Raw genomic sequence first — 24,864 nt, forward strand, 5'->3', positions numbered from 1 at the left:
GCAGCGTGTCCCTCCACTTCAGAGCGCTCCTCCGGAGAGCGGGCCCAGTCCTTCTCGGACGTCGTTAGGGACAGTGCCTCGTCGAAATCGTCGCCCCCCCCGCCGCACCGAATGAAACAATCTCCGATGCTCCAGCGACAGGTTAAAGATCCTCCTCCAAGCACATTGGAGAGCGGGGGGGAGGTGAATCGCGCCATTCCGCGCGGTCGCCCACGTGCGGCTGTCGTCCCACCAGCGGCTCGCTGGCGGCGGTGGGACATTGCCGAGAGAAATCACCGAGGGCAATATTCTTCCGGGCCCTAAGCACCCGCACTGAGAATTCTTCGCAGTGTGGGCAGCCTGACCCGTTGAGTGCTGCCTCCGCATGGGCGAGACAGAAACTCGTGGGTGTCCGGGGCCTCGATAGGCCCCGAACACAGCGTGCAAACTTTTGACATGCTGGAACGCCAAGAGGGAAATCCGTCTTCTTGCGTCTTCTCAACAGCTGTCTCGTAGGATAATTGAAAGAGGAAGATTCTGAGGTTAACACGGCACAATGTATAGTGGCGAGGCCACGCCCATATTTGCCGTCTTGACTGGCATTGGCCAGTGAGAGTTGCAACTTCACTGGCGTTGTGCAATAGGATTTCAGGTAGGTTAGGAAGGAAGGGAGTCCCCAAGGCGTTAACGCCATGTCGAGAGACCGTTCTCGAGAGGAACCCCAGTTCCTCCCCAGCGCTGGATCTATAGCTGCCCACTGCTCCGGGTGTGTGTTCACTTCTCACTGCTGTGTGTGTGCACTTGGATGGGTTAAATGCAGAGCACCAGCTCCGAGTATGGGTTACTTGGTAAATGTCAGGACTTTCACTTTCAAATAGGCCTAATCCATATAATTTGGCTCTCTCTAGTGGACAAAATGTATATTACAAAAATGTGTACACAGCTTTTAGTCTCAGGTTATGTAATTACATAGGGTCTAGGCTTTGATAATAAAATAAACTGCATAACATAGTTTTTTTAGCGCTCATTATAAATCACTTTTCAAGCAATATCACCTAAAAATCAATTTTAAATCATGTAAGTCTAATCAGTGACTAACATGGAGTGTCCAAATATATTCACAGTTACAGCTTAAATAAAATAATACAATAGTAATATAGGCTAATTTTAATCTGAGCACATATGAACTTACTGGTAATAGTTCATACAACATGTCTCTAAAGAAAAAATGATCACTATACATTAGACCTCATTTCTGAAAACTAAATAATTGTATGATCAGCAGATGATTATTATTTTAGAGTTCAGGTTTTTTTTATGTCTTAAAGCTGCTTATTACAACAGCAGTTTCTTGTAGTCTACTCTACATGTTCAAATTAATAGCCTATATATTGATAATTAATTAATACGTTTATATATGCCTATTTGAAAATTTTTTAAACTGTTTTGACACATTTTCATTTTCAAGTATTATATCTATTAAAATAAGTTGGTACTATATAGTAGCCTTCTTTTGTGTTGATGTCTACTGAAACCTTATGATCACACATCACAGGGAGTCTGTCGTAGCGAGTCAGTTCCGGACATATATGCAAAAAACTTCTATGTAAACACAATAAACGTCTTTTTTTACGCTTTTTATTCTTAATTTAGGGAGATAATTCGTTCAGTAACTGCACATGAATCAATTATATTTTCCTCTTCAATATTTTCAGCACGAAATAAATATTAATATTTGAATGAATGTTGAAAAAAATCAGGGCTGAGTTTCCCAAAAGCTTGAGCCTAAGAAGTTCGTAAAAACGTTCATACTACTGATCTTAATATCACAGTCTGTTTCCCAAAAGCATCGTAATTTAAGTAGCACTTGAAAATCATCGTAGATCTACGGGTGCTCTGGAGTATCCTAATCGATAAGTCCTAAGTGCATCATAAGAAGACAGATTTATGCGATCACATGCAGGACAATCGGCAGTTTACACCTTTAACTTGATTCAAGCGAAATGTGATTACATTTACATTTATTCATTTAGCAGATCAATCATTAACGGGAAACCCGGCCCAGAACAGTTTAATACTAACGAATGTCTCATGAATCGATCAGAGTTAGTTAAAAAAAAAAGCCTTTTTTTTTACTTCACAATATAACAGTTTTTGTTTTCGATTTGAATTATTTCGTTTTAAAATAATAATTTAAAATGCAAAAAGCATTCTATAGATATATTTATCATGTTGGTGAAGCGCTCCTGCTCTACAGACCAAGAAGACAGAAATCGCATCCGGTTTGTTTTTCTTATTTTATGCATGAAGTGTAGGCCTATTATGTCTGTTTATTTTAGGTAAGTCTTGTTGGTTTGAGAAAGCTAAATTGATCAAACATAATGCTCAACTTACTGTCTGAATGAGCTGCAGCTTGCTCGTTCCTTTAAAAATCAAAAACTTGAATTTACCAAACCCAAAATTTTCCAAACATATTTCAAAATTAACTTAAAGAAACAAATAGAAATGACAACTTTTCTATTAAAAATCAAAAGTGAACTATTTTAATAGATGTGTAATAGGGAAGAGAGAGAGAAAAAAAGTCACTGTATCCAGTCGACTCAGGCAAAGAATTCACACAAGCTGTTGGACAAAGGCCGGGCCCATTCAAGGCTCTCTATTCGTTCCCTTGTTTTAATTAGAAGTTCTCCCCCAGCTATGTCCCAAAACTGCCAGGGCTCATATGCACCTGCATATCCTGGACCCAGACTATTCCACTGAGGAGACAGATGTGTACTTTAGGTGCTGTTATCATGATTATTACCTTAAAGCCTTCCTTAGGGCAAAATAGGACAAAGCCAAATTATTATTAATGTACTTATTCACACATACGTCATCCATGCGTACATTATCCAGACGCTTATCCACACGTACGTTATCCAGACGCTTATCCACGCGTACGTTATCCAGACGCTTATGTACACGTACGTTATCCAGACGGTTATCCACGCGTACGTTATCCAGACGCAAAGTTTGAGCGCAGCTCAAACACGTGACCGTGACATCTGACATCTCATATCTTACGTCTGACGCTTGAATACTATGGGATTTTGGCCAGACAGCTGGCGAGCGTATACACAGGAGTTCTCCTTTCAGTTTGCTTAGTGAGTAGCAGATTTTGCACAAGATACACCTCATATAAAGAGCTCTTCCGAACGCTATACGCCCCTCCCCCGCGAGCGCACTCTCAGTCTTCAGTTCTGTCTTTGCGCTCTCCTTGAAACAAAATCTACTCATCCTAACTCCTCATTTACACTGAACACGTGTGCGGCGCATTACGGCTGCGACAAGGTTTTATTCCGTCCTCCACACAGTGCCAACTCACACCGGGAGCATATCAGAAGCGGAGCGACTGGATGCGTGAGACCACGTGATGTGCCTGTCCGACGTGTTTTTCTGATTCCAGAATGAATCTCTCGTCGTCCATTTCTTGTCTCCTACCAAGGATATATTGCCAATATACATGCAATATGTTTGGGAGTCTGCACAGGGTGTCTCTTTTGAAATTGACAGGGATTTTTGACTTTTATTATGTATTTCCGCTGCGACTTGGACGTGCGTCCGTCAAAAATAGACTAGGAGCCTATTTTTAGCGAAGCGGTGCGGAGAGCCGCTTCTGGGAAGCTTCTGAAACGTGCCGCGTCGCGGACGGTGTAAACACAAGCATTGACTTGAATGGGCGCGATCATCTCCGGTAGCCGTGTCGCAGCCGTAATGCGCCACACACGTGTTCAGTGTAAATGAGGGGTAAGGCCGGCGACACACTGGATGCGTGGCGCAAGCGTCTCAGCCGCGTGGCGTGTCGGTTTTTAATTCGGCTCCTATGTTAACAGGTTAGATCTTACCGACCGCCTGCACGAGCCGCGCGGCAAACGCTTGCTTGCTAGAAATAGAACCGATGCCTATTTTTACCGCGACACACACGCGCACGCGTTGCAAGCGTTTCCAGGCAAAATATAATAGGAAGATGTGTTTTTTTGTAATTTTGTACACAAATACATATGAATTCATGATATTTTGATATTTGAAAGTCTATAGGTTGATATAAATTCAGATATAAATGTAATTTAAAAAAAATAATAATAATTATCTATTTTCAAATATTGCACCTGTCAAACATAATCTATTTCGCCGTCAATACTTTTGACGGTGTCCTTTATCAGTAGGCGTAGGTGTAGGTGTGTAAAAAAAAAAAAAAAGTATATATTGTTGTAATGAAGACATGAGCCTGGTCTGTCAACGGTCTCCCCCTACAGCAGCAGCGCGCCAGCGCCGCGTCAGGCACGCTTCTGGTGTGTAAAGACACAGAATCCGCCACGCTTCTGGGATGCTTCAGACACGCGGCGCTCATGCCACGCAGCCAGTTTGTCACCGGCCTAAGGTTGGAAGACTGAAACCATGTTTCACATGGTGAATTCGGAAAATACTTTTGGCTGAATTACCGCTGGGTGTGAATTGCAGTCAAAAAAAAAAAGTTGCCTTATCTTCTCTTACAACTTGTGACAAGCATTCCACACATGCAGCTGACATAACTTTAAATAAACGCAAAAAAATAATGAAATGAGAAAGTTAGTGTGCTTACCCCCATTTAGCAAGAGTGTTTAGTAAAATTTTGCCTTAATAATCCGCAGTATTTATAGGCCTAAAACAATGTGCAGTTAATTACCTATAAAACCATTCAGTTTAAAGTTAGACTGGAGTGAGATGAAACTAGAGCAAAGCACAAAGAAAGCTGTTGCTAGTTAGGTGCTAATTTTATATGGTAAAAAAAAAACACTATTACATCTTTTAACGCTACGTTTTCAGTTGATATGATTATACTTAAATAATTATCAGGTCTATCAAAAAATGATTTTCTCTTTTTATCTTTCTAAACTATGAAAGCCAGTCATATAAAAAATATTTATATAAATATTTTTTGCAAAGAGGGCAATAAAAGGATGACAATTTTTTCATGAATAAATAGGATAAAAAAAAAAATGTTGCTTTTAGGTTGTTGTTTTTTTTTTTTACCGAACCATTCGGTTCACCCCACACGGCTCGTGCTGGTACCGCGGTTCAATTTAAATCTGACAAAATGCCCATCTTGGTAAGTATTTTACAGCAGACATAGCCGGCTGAACGTATGCCTGTTGTATCAGTGCATTCTCTTAAAGTGACAGTCTTTACATAAATCGAACAGCAACAACAACGAAATCACTCACTGCTCTTGATTAAAAAGCTTTTATAACTTTAATAAAGAACAATCTTTAATTTATACAGTTCAATATGCAATGCTGTTTTACATTTGATTACTTTATTCAATTTCTGTACCTAAAAACTAGATCTGAGATTTCAAAACGTACCTAAAAAGGACAATAATTTATTTTATTTAAATGTTTATTTGTATAGGGACAGTACAAAAGAAACATTATCCCAGTCAAAACTGGAAAATATGTATTGCACATAGAGAGTATAGCATAAGCTAATTTGCATCTCAAGTCCCTAGAAAGGCTTTTCAAAAAAAAAAAAAAAACAAGTAAATTAAGAACAAAGAATAAAACTACTCATAGAATAAAACTACCACAATATGTCCCTTACAGACATTCAAATACCTCCCTGAATTCTACATACAAGAAAAAAAGAAAAAAAAAAACAAACACTTTACATTAAACTTATACATACAAAAATTCTTACATTTAAATATCCGTGCAATTCTGGTTTATTTGAATGAACCTAAAAAGGTAATTTGTGACCTGTCGCTGTTCGAAATTGATATTCATATTGCAACCCGGAGGTCGTGGGTCAACGACAGAATTCCAAATATGCTAAAACCGTATATCATATTGACAGCCGGATATCATTAAAAGGTCATGGGTCAACACAATGTGGGTAGTCCAGGTCAAGAGGTCGATGCCCTCAGGGCAAGAGGTCAAAGGTCATCCTCAAAAAAGTTGACAGGTGCCGCTAGTTATGGACTACTTTCAGGTTTTGCATAGAAATAATTGTACTCCCAATTTTCCTAAACAAGGCGCATTGTGTTTGATTACATACTAATCATTTTGACCTGTTTCTCACTTTAGGTGAATTTCATTGCCTGTCAGATTTTGGGACTAGCAGTTGCATTTTGGTTTCGTCTTGGTCTCAATCCGCAGCATAACACCCCTGAGGTTCGACATGCTGTTGCTACCATTATTGGAGCTTCATTCATTATGTTTTGCTTCGGGTGGTAAGGAAAATATTTTCTGTTCAAAACTGTATCATTTTATAATATTACCCTATTTTATGACACTAAACAATGTAAAAAAAATACATACATACAGGTGCTTCTCAATAGATTACTGAATTAAATGAACTTTTCCCTTGACATTCTAATTTACTGAGAAGCACGTGTGTGTGTATGTGTATATATGTATGTATGTGTGTGTGTGCCTGTGTGCTCTTGTTTTTGTGACATATCACGACACAATTCTGTATAATGACATGGGTATGACAAGGGTATTACAAGGAGAGGGTGACTTATGAGGACATAACCCATGTCCCCATTTTTCAAAACGCTTATAAATCATACAGAAAGAGTTTTGAGAAAGTAAAAATAAGTTTCCCATGAGGGTTAGGTGTAGGGTTGGTGTAGGGCCATAGAATATACAGTTTGTACATTATAAAAACCATTACACTAGGGCTGGGACAACGTGTCAAGGTCATCGATGACGTCGACGCAAAAAATACGTAGACACAAAATATGCTCATCGATTTGTCGACCTGTTTTTATTTATCTAAAAAACGTTTACCTTATGTGTGCTGAATATACGCAATGGCCGAATCAACATTCTGTCCAACGTTATATAACCAATCCAGGGGTTTATACTTAGATTATACTTATACTTAGATTATACTGACCACAAAAAATACATTAATGTCAAAAGATTTCTAGGAGTAGTTTGTCGCAACGTAAAACATGTCACTTCCTGTTGCCAGCAGGTGGTGCTACGACTATAACTGAATATGGGCATGTAGATCTGTTAAGGGCAGAAGTCTTATCTAACATGTGAAGTTTGGGGCAGATTGGACATTGTAAGTCTGAGTTACAGCAACTTCCTTTTTCATGGCGAAACATCGAAATTTGTCGGGCCGCCATGGACACGCCCTTTAACGAAACCTCAAGATCTTCGCAATTTAACATCGCAAAGGCCTTAAGATTTAAATGACCAAGTTTGGTGTTGATCTGAATAAATCTCTAGGAGGAGTTCGTTAAAGTACAACCCCTGAAAATGGCAAAAACAACGCCAATTTTGCAGAGAAAATTCTAAATAACTGACTTCCTGTTGGGATTCGGATTTCGTACCAAGAGACTTTTTCATAGATATTGGTGTTACATGTGTGTACCGATTTTCGTTCATGTACGTGAAACATAGCTCGAGGCGCACTCCGTTTAAAGTGTATACGCACTCCGTTGAAAGTGTATAGGTGGCGCTATCGAGCCATTTTGCCACACTTGATGGAATATTGGCCTTCAGATCTGTTTAGGCCAGGACCCTTATCACACATGTGATGTTTGGTCAAGATCGGACATTTTATGCCTGAGTTATAAAATCTTTTATTCCCATGGCGAGACATCGAACTTCGTCACGGCGCCATGGACACGCCTTTTAACAAAGACTCTAGATCTTCACAACTAAACATCACACAGGTCTTTAGATTAGACTGACCACAAAAAAGACATTGATGTCATAAAATTTCTAGAAATAGTCTCTCACCGTGTAAAATATGTCACTTCCTGTTGCCAATAGGTGGCGCTATGACTATAACTGAATATTGGCATGTAAATCTGTTCAGGTCAAGAGTCTTATCCAACATGTGAAGTTTGGGGCAGATTGGACATTGTATGTCTGAGTTACAGCAACTTCCTTTTTCATGGCGAAACATCGAAATTTGTCAGGCCGCCATGGACCCGCCCTTTAACGAAACCTCAAGTCCTTCGCAATTTATTATCGCAAAGGGCTTTAGATTACACTGACCAAGTTTGGTGTTGATCTGAATAAATCTCTAGGAGGAGTTCGTTAAAGTACAACCCCTGAAAATGGCAAAAACAACACCAATTTTGAAGGGAAAATTCAAAATAACCGACTTCCTGTTGGGATCCGGATTTCGTACCAAGAGACTTTTTTGTAGGTATTGGAGTGTTACATGTGTGTACCAATTTTTGTACATGTACGTGAAACATAGCTCGAGGCGCACTCCGTTGAAAGTGTATAGGTGGCGCTATCGAGCCATTCTGCCACACCCGGTGGAATATTGGCCTGCAGATCTGTTCAGGCCAGGACTCTTATCACACATGTGAAGTTTGGGGAAGATCGGACATTTTATGCCTGATTTATAACATCTTTTATTCCCATGGCGAGACATCGAACTTCGTCGCGGCGCCATGAACAAGCCTTTTAACGAAAACTCAAGATCTTCACAACTGAACATTGCACAGGCCTTTAGATTAGACTGACCACAAAAACTTGACCACATTACTGTCATAAAACTTCTAGGAGTAGTTCGTCGCAGCGTAAAGTATGTCACTTCCTGTTGCCAATAGGTGGCGCTATGAATATAACTGAATATGGGCATGTCAATCTGTTCAGGTTCGGAGTCTCATCAAACATGTGAAGTTTCAGGCAGATTGGACATTGTATGTGTGAGTTATAGCAACTTCATTTTTCATGGCGAATCATCGAAATTCGCCAGGCTGCCACGGACACGCCCTTCAACGAAAACTCAAGATCTTCGCAATTTAACATCGCAAAGGCCTTTAGATTAGGCATACCAAATTTGGTGTTGATTTGAAGAACTCTCTAGGAGGAGTTCGTTAAAATACAACACATGGAAATGACCAAAATTACACAAAATATGCTCAAAATATTAAAAATAACCGACTTCCTGTTGGGTTTAGAATTTAGCTCCAAGAGTCTTTTTTGTAGGTATTGGTGTGACGAAAATTTTCACCAGGTTTGATGCGTGTGCAAAGTTTCTTGACTTTTTGAGCATGTTAAAGCCCTCAAAAATGCGATTCATTCGGAAGAAGAAGAAGAAGAAGAAGAAGAAGAAGAAGAAGAATAATTAAAGCTGCAAGCAGCGATGAACGGGCCCTCGCACCCGGGCTCACCGCCAACGTGTGGCTTTAGTAAAAAGGTGAACGTTGAGAAATATGCATTTAATGTCCTAAATATAAGTGGAATATATCAAAGTATATCCCATATATGTGCCAATCTTACCGTTGCCAGCAGGTGGCGCTATCATTATAATGGATTATTGGCCTTCAGATGTGTTCAGGCCAGGACTCTTATCAAACATGTGAAGTTTGGGGAAGATTGAACATTTTATGCTTGAGTTACAACAACTTCTCTTGCTGTGGCAAGACATCAAATTTTGTCATGGCGCCATGGAAACGCCCTTTAACAAAAACTCAAGATCTCCAAAAGTTAACATTGCACAGGCCTTTAGATTAGACTGACCACAAAAAAGACATTGATGTCATAAAATTTCTAGGAGTAGTTCTTCGGAGCATAAAATATGACACTTCCTGTTGCCAATAGGTGGCGCTATGACTATAACTGAATATGGGCATGTCAATCTATTCAGTTCCAGAGTCTTATCAACCATGTGAAGTTTGGGGCAGATTGGACATTGTATGTCTGAGTTATAGAAACTTCATTTTTTCATGGCGAATCATCGAAATTCGCCAGGCCACCACGGACACGCCCATTAACGAAAACTCGAAATCTTCGCAATTTAACATCGCAAAGGCCTTTAGATGAGGCATACCAAATTTGGTGTTTATCTGAATAAATCTCTAGGAGGAGTTCGTTAAAATACAACGCATGGAAATGACAAAAATGACACAAAATTTGCTCATAAAATTAAAAATAACCGACTTCCTGTTGGGTTTAGAATTTTGGTCCAAGAGTCTTTTTTGTAGGTATTGGAGAGTTACATGTGTATACCAATTTTCATACATGTACATGAAACGTAGCTCGAGGCGCACACCGTTGAACGTGTATAGGTGGCGCTGTTGAGCCATTTTGCCACACCCACTTCTGAAACCCATATCATATGTACATTTTCGTCGGTTCTGAGGTGTGTGCAAAGTTTCATGACTTTTTGAGTATGTTTAGGCCCTCAAAAATGCGATTCATTATGGAGAATAATAATAATAATAATAAATATAGCTGCAAGCAGCGATGGCGGGCTCAAGCCACCAATGCCATAACCCCCCCGTGGCATCAGGTAAACTGTGCCCAGCGGGCACATGCATTCACAATATCCCTCTGGCAGTGAGGTTTTAAAGGATACGGCAGTTAAAGGGTTAATCCGAATCATCTAGACTTTAAAATCACATTCACAGAACAATATATATATATATAACTTTAGTAACACTTTACAATAAGATTTCATTTATAAACATTATGTTAACATGGACAATATTTATATAGCATTCATTCATGTCAGTTAATATTCCAAACTTAAACATGAAAACTGTGTTTTTGTGATTTTTTTCCAAGCACATTTTACCAATTCCGAACCATATCAATCTTAATAACTACCTTTATTTTTTTATTTAATCATTTATGAGTGCTATACAATAGTAGAGAAAGAGAAAAACTCCTTATATTCATGTGTGTAGAATTATTAGGCATGTTTTCTTTTACAGATGAAATGCGCTTAAATAAGAGTTTTAACTCAAACTGTAAAGTCGAAAATTATGAAATACCCATGAGAAATATCAAACACAAATGCAATACAGAAATGGATAAGTTAAGACTTGACCATTATACAAAAAATGCTGACTGGGTCATGAGGTCAGAAAAGAAGAAGAAAAAAGCAGGTCAAGAAGAACTGACAAAAAGAATTGCAAAATAATTAGAAATTAATGTGAAGATTAATTTTTAGTCAATTCTGCAAGACAGACTTTTCAGGAAAGGAGGTGGAATAAAAATGAGCTCCTAAATCTAAATCCCGGATTCTGGAAGATATATTCCTCAAACCATCGAACAAGAGGAGGTGGTGCTGGTCCTTCACGAGTCACTCTAATCTGTTCATAAAGCCTATATATAAAGCCTTAATATATAGTATTTCACAATACTTCATGGTATTCTAATTAAATAATTTTTTGGAATCTTAAGTCTCTCAGAGCCTGACACCGAGTAATTCTGGAGACTCCAGGAAAGTGGCAGTTCTGTAAAATGTTAGCGCTGGAGACTAAATGCACCCTGATAGTTTCACACCTAATTCACTTAACACACACACCCACACACACACACACACACACACACACACACACATTACCCACAGTGACAGTGGGACTGAGTGACATCAGATGTATGATAGTTTTTTAATTTTCTATCATCCATATAGTGTTGTATAGTCATGAAACTATGGTCATGAGACCAGTCATTCTGAGGAAATATGCCTCAGAATGACTGGTCTTCTATTTTTTACATTTTTTTTAAGTGTTTAGAAGCTGCACTTTAAAAAAAAATAAAAAGTCATTTACTGGTTCCTTTTTTACTATTATTTCAAAAAATCACCACGACAAAACCATTCAAGCTATCCAAAATTCATTCACACCTGTTCTGTAAGATTAATTCTTTAAACAGTGGTAAAAGAGGATGTGGTGCTGAACCTTCAAGAGTCACTCAAAACGTATCTGTCCATAAAGCCTGTAAAGAATTATTCTTAATATACAGTTCACAATACTTCAGCTTGTTATTCTAATTAAGTGAGGGTCATTTTATCAGTAAAATACATAGAATTCATATTATTATTTTTTTTTTAAGATTTCTATAAATGATTTAAATCATACTTGTTTCTACAATAATTATTTAAAAGTAATCCTATAGCGCCCTCTGGTGACCATTATTGGTACTAAGAATTGCAAGCTTCATTTATAAGTTATGATAGTTTTAATTTTATGCTGGCTCTTGAAAATGATAAAGCTATGAAACTTACTGTGCTTCCTTCAAATGATGACTTCTACTTATATAAAAAATTATGAAGAGTTAGAATGAAAAATTTTAAAGATATAGTAAAATAACTATTGTATTTTTTTATGTTACATTAATAAATCTCTATGGCAACACCATTTAAGCTATCCTAAACCCATTCACAATTTAACATCTCAGTATATTGGCATCATGTTGTAAAAGGAGTATGGAGTAGTATGAGGAGGAGTATGAATTCATTTACAGGCTGATTTTATCATAAATCCACAATAAAAAAAAATTTTCTGTTCTGTATCAATCTGTGTTGTTGTTTGTTTATTTTTATCTTTTATTTTTCATAGGAAGATAACTGATCCTTTACTCTCCTTTTTAATAAATGTGCTTATAAACCAAAAACAAGCTATTTATAGCTGTATTTATAAACTGCTTACTACTGACTATTAATATTGGGACAAGGCTTTATAAAGCATGAACTGACTATTTACTTTTTGAGTTTGAAATTATTATTTGCAGCACAAATAAGTTTTTTTAGGATTTTTAAAAATCCCTAAAACTGTCAGAAAAGGATAAGGCCTAAGATTTCTATGTGAGTGGCTACATTTATTTGTTTTTATAACTATAATGCATAAACTATGAAATTATACAAAATGTATAAAAAAGTACAACAGTCATTGTTTTCCAATGTTTTTTATTTATTAAATTTATTATTATTATTTTTTTTTGGATTTACATTTTAAAAAATTTGCCTACTGCAATCATTCTAAACAGCTTGAATAAAACCTGTTAATATTTATTATAGACCACTGTAACTGTGTATAATCTAACAAACAAGTTTATTATGAAAATAAAAGTGTGTACACCAGATAAATTGGACGATAAAGAAATTGCTAACAATAGTATAATAGAGCATGTTTTATGTTTTTAGGCGTTTAGATGCAGAAATGGACAAATCAAATGTAAAATAAAATGTAATTGATTTAATTAAATATAGATTAATTCTTGTTAGAGCAAAATAATAAATAAATAAATAAATACGTACACACATTAAAAAAGCAGCCAAGATGAATGAATTTCCTTTTTTATATAGATTAAAATTGAAGACAGAAGCAGCTGGTATATGCGGTCACTTAATATTAAAATCCAGTAGATCCACTTCAGATATATTTCTCAACAGTTTATGTTCACGTGGCTGTTTTCGTTTATAGTCGCCAAGCTATTATGTGTTTTGAAATAATCTTGTCCGTGATGTGTTCGTTCTTACGACGAAAGACAGAATCCTGCAGCTCGAGAGATATATATTATTCTGCCAGTCGCGCTTTCAAATAGTCTTGTACACGTAAACGGGTCACAAACACCTGCATTTAGCTCTTGATGTGTTACAATGGGTTTATTGTGTGCATTTGTGGTAATGTTTTATTTAAAAAAGCTCTTAAACAAGAATAAATTCGTTTGTTTTGAGCTCGACACTGTGCGCGCTGATCGGAGGCGTGATTTCAGATAGGCAGCCACAAATATTTCATTTTCACACAAACAGTTCAAAAACATCTGAATTTAGCTCTTGGTGTGTTCTAATTGGTTGATTGTGTGATATCGCTGTAATAATTTATTTTTAAAAGCTTTAAAACAGGAATAAATTCGTTTTTTCTGAGCTCTTTACTCCAGACGCTCGTGGTCACAGCGGTGATTCATCTCTCCTATTTCTCACGTATCTCTGGCCAGAAATAATTTATCCATGAGCCCTGAACCGGTAATAATCAGATATGTTGGTTTAGCTTGTCAGTGTGAATTAAATCTAAGTATTTATTTGTATTTTTAACCGATTTAAAAGTGAAAGTAAAAGTTCGGGAATTGAACCTGTAGGGGCGCAATTTCTCTCAGACAATGGAAGTCTAAGCACATATACTCAAACAGAGGGACAGAGTGAGATGAGATGTCTGACAGTTTTTTAATTTTCTGTTATCCATACAGTGTTGTAAAGTCGTTAAACTATGCATATTTCCTCAGAATGACTTTTTCATCTGTATGAAAAAATTCTTTGACGTGTTTGGAAGCTGCAATTTAAAAATACAATAATGATTCCCTTTGTAAGGTCATTTAAAAAAATCACCACGGCAAAACCATTCAAGCTATCCAAAATCCATTCACAATTTAAGTTCCTATCAGAAATACTGATGTGTGTTCAGAGTTTTGTGAAATTCTAAGTATGTTATTTGCCTCAAAATCACCTGAGAAGTATTCCAGTTTGACATGTTGCCACGCCAACAATTTTTTAGATATCAATATCCCCCTTGCAGATTTATATCGGCTGTGTTTTAACATTATTCTGATGAAGTTTGAAGCAAATCGAGTAATAATAAGATGCTGAATTCAAATCATTTTGAAAATGACACACTTCCTTCTGCCAGTTGGTGGCGCTACAACTTTGACTCCTAATAGTCACATATATGCGATCGACATCATACAACGAATAATCTGATGAAGTTTGATTAAAATCAGGAAATGTATGTGGACGGTATTAGACACTTCCTGTTTCTCATTTCTCGCCATAATTTCAACGCCTCGCCACGAGCAAACCGTTCGAGATATCAAAAATCCCCTGGCAATTTTTCATCCCCAGTGTCTTGAGATCATGTTGACCAATTTTGGCGGCAATCGAGAAAAAAACCTATGACAAGTATTTCAAATTCCAGAGCATGCGCTTTTTACATAACTCTAAATAGCTGACTTCCTGTTGGGTGGAGCCTATGACATGCAATACGAAAGTTGTTCGGCACGATGAGATCTATATGTGTACTGAGTTTCATATGAATATGTGCAAGTATGTGTGAGCTATACATCAACATTTCTGACTGTGTTCCAGGGGGCGTCGTAGAGCCCCTGTGCCACGCCCGGGTCCCAGCCTCTGCAGGCTCCTAAAGGCCACAGATTCCAAAGTGTGCGCAAATTTTTTGAGTATGTTAAGGACCCCAAAAGCCCCCACAACTTTGACGAAAAATTTGAATACTAAACCCTAAATAGCCAACTTCCTGTTGGGCGGAGCCTATGATATGCAATACAAAAGTTGTTTGGATTGATGAGATTTATATGTGTACCGAGTTTCATTCGTCTACGAGCAAGAATGTATGATATATGGCCCTCCATATTCCAGGGGGCGCTGTAGAGCCCCTGTGCCACGCCCGTGTATCAGTCTCTGCCCGGCCCTAATGGCCGCAGGTTCCAATCTGTGTGCCAATTTTCAAGACTTTTTAAGCACGTTAAGGGCCCCAAAAGCCCCCGAGACGTTGAAAAAAAAAAATAATAATAATAATAAATATAGCTGCAAGCAGCGATGGCGGGCTCAAGCCACCAATGCCATCACCACCCCGGTGGCATCAGGTAAACTGTGCCCAGCGGGCACATGCATTCACAATATCCCTCTGGCAGTGAGGTTTTAAAGGATAGAGGGGAGCGTAGAGGGGAGCGTGCATTTGCAGTGGCTGGGCCACGACTCTGGAATACCCTGCCTTTAGAGATCAGACTGGCCCCTTCCTTGTCTATTTTTAAATCTTTGCTAAAAACTTTTTTATTTTCCTTAGTGTACTGACTACTGTGTTATGCTACATTTTGAAATGGGTGGTTTTAAATTTTTTGTCTGGTCTATTTTTATGTATGTGTAATATTCTTGCTCTTATGTTAAAGCACTTTGGTCAGCCAGGAGGCTGTTGTAAATGCGCTATACAAATAAATTGAACTTGAACTTGAACTTGATATGGCAGTTAAAGGGTTAATCCGAATCATCTAGACTTTAAAATCACATTCACAGAACAATATATATATATATATATATAACTTTAGTAACACTTTACAATAAGATTTCATTTATAAACATTATGTTAACATGAACAATATTTATATAGCATTCATTCATGTCAGTTAATATTCCAAACTTAAACATTAAAACATTGTTTTATTGTGATTTTTTCCAAGCACATTTTACCAATTCCAAACCATATCAATCTTAATAACTACCATTATTTTTTATTTAATCATTTATGAGTGCTATACAATAGTCCAGGAAAGCTGGAAGAGAAAAACAGGTCAAGAAGAACTGACAAAAGAATTGCAAAAGAATTAGGAATTAATGTGAAGATTAATTTTTAGTCAATTCTGCAAGACAGACTTTCAGGAAAGGAGGTGGAATAAAAATGAGCTCCTAAATCTTAATCCCAGATTCTGGAAGATATATTCCTCAAACCATCAAACAAGAGGAGGTGGTGCTGGTCCTTCACGAGTCAGTCTAATCTGTTCATTAAGCCTATATATAAAGTCTTAATATATAGTATTTCACAATACTTCATGGTATTCTAATTAAATATTTTTTTGGAATCTTAGATCTCTCAGAACCTGACACATTGTAATTCTGAGACTCCAGGAAAGTGGCAGTTCTGTAAAATGTTGGCGCTGGAGACTAAATGCTCACTGATAGTTTCACACCTAATTCACTTAAAACACACACAAACACACACACACAGTGACAGAGGGACAGAGTGACATCAGATGTATGTTTTTTAATTTTCTGTCATCCATATAATGTTGTATAGTCATGAAACTATGCATATTTCCTCAGAATGACTTGTCTTCTATGTGTACATTTTTTTGAAGTGTTTAGAAGCTGCACTTTTTTTTACTGGTTCCTTTTTTACTATTATTTCAAAAAAATCACCACGACAAAACCATTCAAGCTATCCAAAATTCATTCACACCTGTTCTGTAAGATTAATTCTTTAAACAGTGGTAAAAGAGGATGTGGTGCTGAACCTTCAAGAGTCACTTAAAACGTATCTGTCCATAAAGCCTATTAAGAATTATTCTTAATATACAGTTCACAATACTTCAGCTTGTTATTCTAATTAAGTGAGGGTCATTTTATCAGTAAAATTCCTAAAATACATATTATTTTATTTGAAAGATTTCTATAAATTATTTAAATCATACTCGTTTCTCCAATAATTATTTAAAAGTAATCCTATAGCTCCCTCTGGTGGCCATTATAGGTACTAAGAATTGCAAGCTTGATTTATAAGTTATGATAGTTTTAATTTTATGCTGGCTCTTGAAAATGATAAAGCTATGAAACTTACTGTGCTTCCTTCAAATGAGGACTTCTACTTATATAAAAAATTATGAAGAGTTAGAATGAAAAATTTTAAAGATATAGTAAAATAACTATTGTATTTTTTATGTTACTTTAATAAATCTCTATGGCAACACCATTTAAGCTATCCTAAACCCATTCACAATTTAACATCTCAGTATATTGGCATCATGTTGAAAAAGGAGTATGGAGTAGTATGAGGAGGAGTATGAATTCATTTACAGGCTGATTTTATCATAAATCCACAATAAAATTTCTGAGTTCTGTATCAATCTGTGTTGTTGTTTGTTTATTTTTATCTTTTATTTTTCATAGGAAGATAACTGACCCTTTACTCTCCTTTTTAATAAATGTGCTTATAAACCAAGGACAAGCTATTTATAGCTGTATTTATAAACTGCTTACTACTGACTATTAATATTGGGACAAGGCTTTATAAAGCATGAACTGACTATTTACTAATGAGTGCAGTTATTATAAAGTGTTATCAATGAATTTGCTAATGTTAACAAATTAGACATTATTTTACAGTGTTATCAAATCCTTAAATGACTCATAAGCATTTGTGAAAGTTCTGCTTGCATTACAGCTTAGTATTGATCTGTGAGCTGAACAGATTTACTGTTACATCTATGAGATTATGTAAATTCAAATAAATATAATGTCACAGGATGTCATAGGTCAGTATCAAATGAGTTTGAAATTATTATTTGCAGCACAAATAAGTTTTTTTTAGGATTTTTAAAAATCCCTAAAACTGACAGAAAAAGGTTAAGGCCTAAGCTATTTCTATGTGAGTGGCTAAATTTATTTTTGTTTTCATAATTGTAATACACAAACTATGAAATTATACAAAATGTATAAAAAGGTAAATAAATAAATACGCACACATTAAAAAAGCAGCCAAGTCGAATGAGTTTCCTTTTTTATATAGATTAAAATTGAAGACAGAAGCAAGTGGTAAATGTGGTCACTTTAATATTCAAATCCAGTAGATCCAGTTTATGTTACGTGGCTGTTTTCGTTTATATTCGCCAAGCTATTATGTATTTTGAAATAATCTTGTCCATGATGTGTTCGTTCGTACGACGAAAGGCAGAATCCTGCAGCTCGAGAGATGTGTTATTCTGCCAGTCGCGCTTTCAAATAGTCTTGCACACTTAAACGGGTCACAAACACCTGCATTTAGCTCTTGTAGTGTTACAATGGGTTTATTGTGTGCATTTGTGGTAATATTTTATTTAAAAAAGCTCTTAAACAAGAATAAATTCGTTTGTTTTGAGCTCGACACTGTACGCGCTGATCGGAGGCGGTGATTTCAGATAGGCAGCCACAAATATTTCATTTTCACACAAACAGTTCAAAAACATCTGAATTTAGCTCTTGGTGTGTTCTAATTGGTTGATTGTGTGATATCGCTGTAATAATTTATTTTTAAAAGCTTTAAAACAGGAATAAATTCGTTTTCTCTGAGCTCTTTACTCCAGACGCTCGTGGTCACAGCAGTGATTCATCTCTCCTATTTCTCACATATCTCTGGCCAGAAATAATTTATCCATGAGCCCTGAACCGGTAATAATCAGATATGTTGGTTTAGCTTGTCAGTGTGAATTAAATCTAAGTATTTGTTTGTATTTTTAACCGATTTAAAAGTGAAAGTAAAAGTTCGGGAATTGAACCTGTAGGGGCGCTATTTCTCTCAGACAATGGAAGTCTGAAGCACATATACTCAAACAGAGGGACAGCGTGAGATGAGATGTCTGACAGTTTTTTAATTTTCTGTTATCCATACAGTGTTGTAAAGTTGTGAAACTATGCATATTTCCTCAGAATGACTTTTTCATCTGTATGAAAAAATTCTTTGACGTGTTTGGAAGCTGCAATTTAAAAATACAATAATGATTCCCTTTGTAAGGTCATTTAAAAAAATCACCACGGCAAAACCATTCAAGCTATCCAAAATCCATTCACAATTTAAGTTCCTATCAGAAATACTGATGTGTGTTCAGAGTTTTGTGAAATTCTAAGTATGTTATATGCCTCAAAATCACCTGAGAAGTATTCCAGTTTGACATGTTGCCACGCCAACAATTTTTTAGATATCAATATCCCCCTTGCAGATTTATATCGGCTGTGTTTTAACATTATTCTGATGAAGTTTGAAGCAAATCGAGTAATAATAAGATGCTGAATTCAAATCATTTTGAAAATGACACACTTCCTTCTGCCAGTTGGTGGCGCTATAACTTTGACTCCTAATAGTCACATATATGCGATCGACATCATACAACGAATAATCTGATGAAGTTTGATTAAAATCAGGAAATGTATGTGGACGGTATTAGACACTTCCTGTTTCTCATTTCTCGCCATAATTTCAACGCCTCGCCACGAGCAAACCGTTCGAGATATCAAAAATCCCCTGGCAATTTTTCATCCCCAGTGTCTTGAGATCATGTTGACCGAGTTTGGCGGCAATCGAGAAAAAAACCTATGACAAGTATTTCAAATTCCAGAGCATGCGCTTTTTACATAACTCTAAATAGCTGACTTCCTGATGGGCGGAGCCTATGACATGCAATACGAAAGTTGTTTGGCACGATGAGATCTATATGTGTACTGAGTTTCATATGAATATGTGCAAGTATGTGTGAGCTATACATCAACATTTCTGACTGTGTTCCAGGGGGCGCCGTAGAGCCCCTGTGCCACGCCCGGGTCCCAGCCTCTGCAGGCTCCTAAAGGCCACAGATTCCAAAGTGTGCGCAAATTTTCAAGAGTTTTTGAGTATGTTAAGGACCCCAAAAGCCCCCACAACTTTGACGAAAAATTTGAATACTAAACCCTAAATAGCCAACTTCCTGTTGGGCGGAGCCTATGATATGCAATACAAAAGTTGTTTGGATTGATGAGATTTATATGTGTACCGAGTTTCATACGTCTACGAGCAAGAATGTATGATATATGGCCCTCCATATTCCAGGGGGCGCTGTAGAGCCCCTGTGCCACGCCCGTGTATCAGTCTCTGCCCGGCCCTAATGGCCGCAGGTTCCAATCTGTGTGCCAATTTTCAAGACTTTTTAAGCACGTTAAGGGCCCCAAAAGCCCCCGAGACGTTGGAAAAAAAAAAAAAAAAAAAAAAAAAAAAAAAAAATAATAATAATAATAATAATAAAAAATAATCCTAAGGAAAACAATAGGCCTCTCGCCCTTTGGGCTTGAGCCCTAATAATAATAAACGGAGCAATTCCAAGAGGGTCCTCACACCATCGGTGCTCGGGCCCTAATAATAATAATAAACAAAGCAGATACAAGAGGGTCCTCGCACCTCGGTGCTCGGGCCCTAATTAAAGCTGCAAGCAGCGATGAACGGGCCCTCGCACCCGTGCTCACCGGCAGCGAGTGGCTTTAGTTAACAGGTGAACGGTGAGAAATATGCGTTTAAATTCATAAATATAAGTAGAATATATCAATGTTTATTCCATATATGTGCCAATCTTCCTGTTGCCAGCAGGTGGCGCTATCATTATAATGGAATATTGGCCTTCAGATGTGTTCAGGGCAGGACTTTTATCGAACATGTGAGGTTTGGGGAGGATTGGACATTTTATGCCTGAGTTACAACAACATTCTATTTCATGGCGAAACATCGACATTTGTCAGGCCGCCATGGACACGCCCTTTAACGAAACCTCAAGATCTTCGCAATTTAAGATCGCAAAAGGCTTTAGATTACACTGACCAAGCTTGGTGTTGATCTGAATAAATATCTAGGAGGAGTTTGTTAAAGTACAACCCCTGAAAATGGCCAAAACAACACTAATTTTGCAGAGAAAATTCGAAATAACTGACTTCCTGTTGGGATTCGGATTTCGTACCAAGAGACTTTTTCGTAGATATTGGTGTGTTACATGTGAGTACCGATTTTTGTACATGTATGTGAAACATAGCTCGAGGCGCACTCCATTGAAAGTGTATAGGTGGCGCTATAGAGCCATTCTGCCACAACCGGTGGAATATTGGCCTCCAGATCTGTTCAGGCCAGGACTCTTATCACACATGTGAAGTTTGGGGAAGATCGGACATTTTATACCTGAGTTATAACATCTTTTATTCCCATGGCGAGACATCGAACTTCGTCGCGGCGCCATGAACAAGCCTTTTAACGAAAACTCAAGATCTTCACAACTGAACATCGCACAGGCCTTTAGATTAGACTGACCACAAAAAAGACATTGATGTCATAAAATTTCTAGGAGTAGTTCATCGCAGCGTAAAATATGTCACTTCCTGTTGCCAATAGGTGGCGCTATGACTAAAACTGAATATGGGCATGTCAATCTGTTCAGGTTTGGAGTCTCATCAAACATGTGAAGTTTGGGGCAGATTGGACATTGTATGTCTGAGTTATAGCAACTTCATTTTTCATGGCGAATCATCGAAATTCGCCAGGCCGCCACGGACACGCCCTTCAACGAAAACTCAAGATCTTCGCAATTTAACATCGCAAAGGCCTTTAGATTAGGCATACCAAATTTGGTGTTGATTTGAAGAAATCTCTAGGAGGAGTTCGTTAAAATACAACATATGGAAATGACCAAAATTACACAAAATTTGCTCATAATATTACAAATAACCGACTTCCTGTTGGTTTTAGAATTTTGCTCCAAGAGTCTTTTTTGTAGGTATTGGTGTGTTACATATGTGTGCCAATTTTCGTGCATGTACGTGAAACATAGCTCGAAGGCTGTTGATTTTCTTCGTATAGGTGGCGCTGTCGAGCAATTTTGCCACACCCTCTTCTGAATCCTATATCAGACGAAAATTTTCACCTGGTTTTACGCATGTGCAAAGTTTCATGACTTTTTCAGCATGTTTAAGCCCTCAGAAATGCGATTCATTTTGGAGAAGCGGAAGAATAAGAATAAATATAGCTGCAAGCAGCGATGGCGGGCTCAAGCCACCAATGCCATCGCCACCCCGGTGGCATCAGGTAAACTGTGCCCAGCGGGCACATGCATTCACAATATCCCTCTGGCAGTGAGGTTTTAAAGGATATGGCAGTTAAAGGGTTAATCCGAATCATCAAGACTTTAAAATCACATTCACAGAACAATATATATAACTTTAGTGACACTTTACAATAATATTTCATTTCTAAACATTATGTTAACATGAACAATATTTATATAGCATTCATTCATGTCAGTTAATATTCCAAACTTAAACATTAAAACATTGTTTTATTGTGATTTTTTTCCAAGCACATTTTACCAATTCCAAACCATATCAATCTTAATAACTACCATTATTTTTTATTTAATCATTTATGAGTGCTATACAATAGTCCAGGAAAGCTGGAAGAGAAAAACTCCTTATATTCATGTGTGCAGAATTATTGGGCATGTTTTCTTTTACAGATGAAATGCGCTAAAAAAAGAGTTTTAACTCTGTAAAGCCTGTGAGAAATATCAAACACAAATGCAATACAGAAATTGATAAGTTAAGACTTGGCCATTGTACAAAAAATGCTGACTGGGTCATGAGGTCAGAAAAGAAGAAGAAAAAAACAGGTCAAGAAGAACTGACAAAAAGAATTGCAAAATAATTAGGAATTAATGTGAAGATTAATTTTTAGTCAATTCTGCAAGACAGACTTTTAAGGAAAGGAGGTGGAATAAAAAACAGCTCCTAAATCTTAATCCCGGATTCTGGAAGATATATTCCTCAAACCATCGGACAAGAGGAGGTGGTGCTGGTCCTTCAGGAGTCACTCTAATCTGTTCATAAAGCCTATATATAAAGTCTTAATATATAGTATTTCACAATACTTCATGGTATTCTAATTCATTTTTTTGAATCTTAGATCTCTCAGAACCTGACACAGAGTAATTCTGGAGACTCCAGGAAAGTGGCAGTTCTGTAAAATGTTGGCGCTGGAGACTAAATGCTCCCTGATAGTTTCACACCTAATTCACTTACACACACACACACACACACATTACCCACAGTGACAGAGGGACAGAGTTACATCAGATGTTTGATAGTTTTTTAATTTTCTATCATCCATATAGTGTTGTATAGTCATGAAACTATGCATATTTCCTCAGAATGACTTGTCTTCTATGTGTAAATTTTTTTGAAGTGTTTAGAAGCTGCACTTTAAAAAAAATAAAAAGACATTTACTGGTTACTTTTTTACTGTTATTTCAATAAATCACCACGACAAAACCATTCAAGCTATCCAAAATTCATTCGCACCTGTTCTGTAAGATAAATTCTTTAAACAGTGGTAAAAGAGGATGTGGGGCTGAACCTTCAAGAGTCACTCCAAACTTATCTGTCCATAAAGCCTATAAAGAATTATTTCTTAATATACAGTTCACAATACTTCAGCTTGTTATTCTAATTAAGTGAGGGTCATTTTATCAGTAAATACATAAAATTCATATTATTTTTCTTTGAAAGATTTCTATAAATGATTTAAATTATACTCGTTTTACAATAATTATCCTATATAATAAGTAATCCTATAGCTCCATCTGGTGGCCATTATTGGTACTAAGAATTGCAAGCTTGATTTATAAGTTATGATAGTTTTAATTTTATGCTGGCTCTTGAAAATGATTAAGCTATGAAACTTACTGTGCTTCCTTCAAATGATGACTTCTACATATATAAAAAATTATGAAGAGTTGAAATGAAAAATTTTAAAGATATCGTAAAATAACTATTGTATTTTTTTATGTTACTTTAATAAATCGCTATGGCCACACCATTTAAGGTATCCTAAACCCATTCGCAATTTAACATCTTCAGTATATTAGCATCATGTTGAAAAAGTTTGGTGTGAACTACTTATGTCTTCTCGGAGGAGTATGAATTCATTTTTACATGCTGATTTAATCATAAATCCACAATAAAATTTCTGAGTTCTGTATCAATCTGTGTTGTTGTTTGTTTATTTTTATTTTTTTTATTTTTCATAGGAAGATAACTGAAAAGATTACTCTCCTTTTTAATAAATGTGCTTATAAACCAAGAACAAGCTATTTATAGCTGTATTTATAAACTGCTTACTACTGACTATTAATATTGGGACAAGGCTTTATAAAGCATAAACTGACTATTTACTAATGAGTGCAGTTATTATAAAGTGTTACCAATGCATTTACTAATGTTAACAAATTAGACATTATTTTACAGTGTTATTAAATCCTTTAATGACTTATAAGCATTTGTGAAAGAAGTTTAGTCTTGATCTGTTAACTGAACAGTTTTACTGTTACATCCATGAGATTTTAAAAATGTAGATACATGTCATGTCACAGGATGGAATAGGTCAGTATCAAATGAGTTGAAATTATTATTTGCAGCACAAATAAGTATTTTTAGAATTTTGTTTTTAATTCCTGAAACTGTCAGAAAAGGATAAGGCCTAAGAGATTTCTTAAGCTGTAATGAAAACAGCAATGTTAGCAACAGCAACAAAAAATAACAATTTAAAATACATTTTTTTTCTGGTGATTAAAGAGATGATTAAGTCTCTCTCTGTCTCTCATTGTGTCTGCCACTCAGCTCATGCCCATCCCCCACTCACACACACACACTCACACACAAACATGCACTCAGTCAGCACACATACATTGCTCAAACAGAGGGACAGAGTGAGTTGAGATGTCTGACAGTTTTTTTTTTTTTTTTTCTTTTAATCATACAGTGTTGTAAGGTCATGAAACTATGCAT

The 24,864-nt window shown here is 36.7% G+C and overlaps 1 protein-coding gene across 1 annotated transcript in view; it reads left to right on the top strand.

Moving 5' to 3' along the window:
* The window catches only part of mboat1 (membrane bound O-acyltransferase domain containing 1), a 256,808-nt gene that overhangs the window by 16,823 nt on the left and 215,121 nt on the right, over positions 1-24,864 (top strand). Inside the window, exon 2 of the mRNA XM_052617611.1 lies at positions 6,081-6,226. Coding sequence (XP_052473571.1) covers positions 6,081-6,226 — 146 coding nt within the window. The remainder of the gene's footprint in view (positions 1-6,080; positions 6,227-24,864) is intronic.

Source organism: Carassius gibelio, chromosome A16 (assembly GCF_023724105.1).
Source record: "Carassius gibelio isolate Cgi1373 ecotype wild population from Czech Republic chromosome A16, carGib1.2-hapl.c, whole genome shotgun sequence".
Taxonomy (NCBI): Eukaryota; Metazoa; Chordata; class Actinopteri; order Cypriniformes; family Cyprinidae; genus Carassius; species Carassius gibelio.